General features: G+C 37.9%; 1 protein-coding gene across 1 annotated transcript; it reads right to left on the bottom strand.

The window, feature by feature from the left end:
- Positions 1–519: 519 nt before the first annotated feature.
- On the bottom strand, positions 520–4,055 carry HAUS2 (HAUS augmin-like complex, subunit 2; the record flags this gene model as incomplete). The annotated part of the gene is made up of 5 exons (XM_010296832.1): positions 520–669; positions 799–907; positions 1,527–1,659; positions 2,473–2,542; positions 3,853–4,055. Coding segments are annotated over 5 exons (665 nt in total), but the record flags the coding sequence as incomplete, so codon positions are not given.
- Positions 4,056–4,456: the final 401 nt, after the last annotated feature.

Here is a 4,456-nt window from a genome sequence, read left to right as displayed (position 1 = left end):
TGGTTGGACTTGATGATCTTAAAGGTCTTTTCCAACCTTAATGATTCTGTGTGATTCTGTGTGTGACCTAAGACTTTGCACTGTTCTTTTAATTACAGGACTTTATAACAAAATAAAAAGCAAGAGCCTGAGCTCTTGAAGTCTAGTACTTTTATTGACATTTTATACTGACATACAAAATACAGTGTATTACAAGATGCTTATAAAAATGAATACAGACACTATAGCAAGTGCACGAGAAATATCCCAACAAATTTGCATTGAAGATACAGGCTCCAAGGGAATCCTATTTCAAAATGGAACCCCTTAACAGTCTTCTCAGTAGTCCGTCTTCCTATAAGCTACTGCTCATTGTCCGTTTTATCTTCCTTTTAATAGTTGGAGAACTGTTACATAAGAACACAAATAAAAACTACCTACAAAGTCCCTGTTGGATCAAAGAACAACTATGTTGTAGTTTTCACAGCAGACCATAAAATGTAGTTCTTTGAATACCCATCATTTGAGGAAAAGGATTTGTTATGTTAAAGACAAGCCAAAGTCCAATTCAGCAGTATTACAGATGCTGTTGGAGTATACTTCTTTTTGCACTTCTCTCCACTTCAGTATTTGTTCTGCCAGCTCCTCCAACTCCATCAAGAGCACCTCTGTTTTTGTCAAAGCAGTGTCCTGAAGCAGAAAAGAGTTGGATTTCATCTCTATACATCCTGTAATTCTAGCAGGACACAAAAAATAGCCTAAGGAACAAAACAGCATTGAATTCTTAATGCTGGGGGAGACAGTTCTTTTGCTACTTACCATATTCTTCATGACATTTGGAATCTGAGGGATGCTTCTTATGGTCTGCAAATGGCTTTCAAACTTCTCAATAAAATTCACAGCCTCAGCCAACAACTCTACTATGTATCTGTAACCAAGAATGAGCTCCCTAGTCAGCAGTTGTGCAAAACAATGAGGATTTAATACTCCCAAGCTCTTATTTCTTTCCCCTGTGGGTTTTCTTGGTCCTCCAGTTTTATGCGAGTTCTTAACCATTTAATTAATTTATCTGCAATTACACTTCTTTTATGACTCTCAGCAACAAGTAGGGCAGGAACTGCAGAAGTAAATATGCACTTTTTCAGTAACTGGACTAGATTTTTACACCATGAGAAGGACTGTATTTTTAAAACAAGTACTATGTAAGGAAGAAGTCAAATGCTAAAGTAACAATTCCTACCTATGAAGAAGCATAATGAAGCAAGCATTTAACACATTTGTTTAAAACAATATATCACAAATTGTTGTGTAATATTCAGAAAACCAGACCAATAACCTAGTAAGTACTAATAAAAATATGTATCACTACCTTTCTATGAATTTAGCAATGAGTAAACTACTAGCTTTTAGCTGTGGTTCTGCTACCATTTTTTATTTCTATTCTTCTCAATGGAAAAGTGAATGAAAGCATGTGATTTTCACTGCCTATTAGTTCAAATTAATTTGGACTTATGCAAAGAAAGAACAATTATTTTCTATATGCCTACTTGTGGAAAGTAGCCTCAATAGGCAGGCTGTCTTGACATCTGGGCTTTATCAACCTCTTCCTAAGAGCTCTCTTCTCTTTCAGTACAGCTTCCAAGTGTCTGTTCATATCTTGCAAAATATCACATTTTTTGCCTATAAAAGAAAATTGCAAAGTTGAAACTACTGTTGTGCTAAAACAAGAACTAAATTTCTTTTGGAGAAAGACAGAAATAAAAAGTCTGATCTACTGCACTGGAAAGTTTATATTTTGTTGGAGTGTACAGGACTTCATATCAGCATGCATTTCAAAGTGGTCATACTTATCTTTTAGAGATATGGCTTTGTTAATTGTTTTACATTATCTATGGTTTTAAGTAAACTATCTCCGAGATGAAACCAACTTCTTAAACTATACCATAGCATTGACATATTACAATATATTTCACTAGGCTAACACAGCAGTAACAAGCTAGAATGTTTTTAAGCATCCATCAAATTGTGGGAAAAGTGTGAAATAAAAAAAGAATTGAATACATATGCTCCCAAAATACTAAAATAAAAATCCAACTAATTTTAGGGGCATACAGATGCAGTAGAAATACAGCGAGTTACTAGAAAAGCAGCAAAGTAGCATGCAGGCCAAGGGAAGCAAATCAAGTTACTGATGGTCTCAGAACTCCTGATGATCCACTGACCCTGGGGAGCTGACCATGCACAATCACAACTTTTTTGGAGAATGAGTTAGGAACAGAGCTTCTACTGAGACAGTGGAGAATGCAAGTTCAAATAGTATGGAAGCAATCTTTAGGGGCTAATAAAACACCTGCAACCTCTAACAAGCTATCCAGCGGAGACAGCTGCAATAACTTCTAGAATTGTCACGTACTTAGACAGATGAAACATTAATCTGCCGATGAAGTCATTTAACACTCTTTTTTTTTTTTCCTAGGGTACAACTGCACTTACTTAGGTAAAAAGGGTGAGCAATGTCTGCTGTCTCCTTCTCCAACTGTAGAATTTCAGTTTTCAGCTTCTTCTGCAAAAATAAGAACATCAAATTAAAATGCAGTTTTAATATACTTACCCAAATGTTGTTGACCCTGTTGGGGTGGTGGAGGAAGTACACAGGGAGAAAGAAGGAGGGCGGGAGAGTGTGTATGTGTGTGTGAGAGTGAGCATTTGCATGACAGCATGCTACCATGCTCTCTTAAGTGTTTCTATTACTAGGTGGGGTTTTTTTGGTCAATAGGAAAATGAAAAAAAAAAAACCAAACCCAACTAAAGAAGTTGGTGATTTATTGGGAATTTGGGCTGGAAAAGACAGATCCTGCAATTCATTCCTAAACCACAGAAACTCACATCTCCTACAAAGTAGTCTATATTCTACTCAAGAACTCTCTCAGCCCAAAGCCTCCTTCTTCTGGCAGATTGGGGTTTTTTTTAGCTGTGGGAGAAGCTGTCTCAGATGAACCTCCTAGCTTTAATTCTTTCCAATGATAAACTAGCACAAGAGCAGCAGATACCTTCTTGGGGCTGAAAGAGTTGTAGTAATTTTTGACTAGACAAGATAAGACTGAGGAAAGTATAGAAGGGGATGACATATCAGTCTCTCAAGACACACAGAGAATTGTTGCTTTGCTTTTTTTGATCATTAAGAGGACAAAAATAAACCTGCTTCACTCATAGCATATTGAACATTAGTCACAGAGAGTATTTTGCACGTGAAACCTTCCAGCGAAGGAGACTAAGCAGCCACCTTCCTGGGAGCTGTAAACTGTTTGTTCCTTCTGCCGGTCAATATAGGATGATGATGGTCGTTGAACTCGTTCTCCAAAAAAGTACATGGTGAATTTGTCATGCTGCTTTGCAGTACGGCTTTGCAGGTGCTGGAGCCTGCATTGTGCAATTTAATAAACAAAGTTTTTGTACCAGCTAACAACTGCTCAGTTGGCCAACAGCCAACTCAGGTAGTAGGAAGCAACTGAAGTTCTCTCTTGCTAACCAATAAAATGGTCTAGTTGCCTATAAAGAAATGCATTTTTGTGAGTGTAAGTAAACTATGAATTATTTGTTCTTCAGTTTCTTCAGAGAACTTCAGGTAACACTTCAGTCAAAGATGCAAGTTGCTGCATCTTTCCAGTTATACTGAAAAATTTAGCTTCATAATATTGTTCTTTTCTTTATGACAACTCAGTCCACTGGCGAAAAGTGCCACCTGGTAAACTGTCAAAAAAACCCTAAAACATGAAACATTAGCACACATCAGTCTGACACCTCATCAGGTGACATGTACTATCTCTAAGTATTGAAGTGTTGAGTGTATACTGACAACAGTAAAGGCTATACCTCATTGATTTCAGCTTGAATGTTTGCCATTTTTTCCATCTCTGAGAATTTCACAAAGCATGGGGGTTTTCTACAGTTTAAATCCAATGCCTCCTGTGAAAGGAAAATAATGGGAAAAAATGCAATCAGCAGCAACAAGAACGTATTGAACAAATTCTCAAGACTGGCTTTTAATAATCTAAAGTTACTGTTACTCTCTTGTACTATGCAATACAGTAAATTGCATCTGAATAGCTCGTAAAATACATGCATTATTTGGAGAAAATGGAACACGAGTGAAAATAAAATTTCATAAAAGGCAGTATGAGAGCACTCTCAATGATACTGGCTCACATGCTGCTGGAACGCACTAGAGGGCATAAAAAACCCCTCACGTCTCCGCTCCAGAAAAACACCCGCCAGGAGGTACAGTTATTCCTAGCACGGAAAGTTGCCATCAGCCAAGAACGTGAGAGGTCCCACAATAAAGGGAAGAACTTCTCTGCCTCTCAAATTAACAAGCATTTACACAAACAGGGACACGGCTGAGCGTTTGCAACGCGATCCTACTCCGAGACAGGCAGCCGGCACCGTAGCGGACAAGGCACCAAAGCACAGGCCTGTC

This window comes from Phaethon lepturus, unplaced genomic scaffold (genome assembly GCF_000687285.1).
Source record: "Phaethon lepturus isolate BGI_N335 unplaced genomic scaffold, ASM68728v1 scaffold21851, whole genome shotgun sequence".
Taxonomy (NCBI): Eukaryota; Metazoa; Chordata; class Aves; order Phaethontiformes; family Phaethontidae; genus Phaethon; species Phaethon lepturus.
The sequence above is the reverse complement of the archived record's forward strand: the minus strand, read 5'-3'. Positions and strand labels throughout refer to the sequence as shown.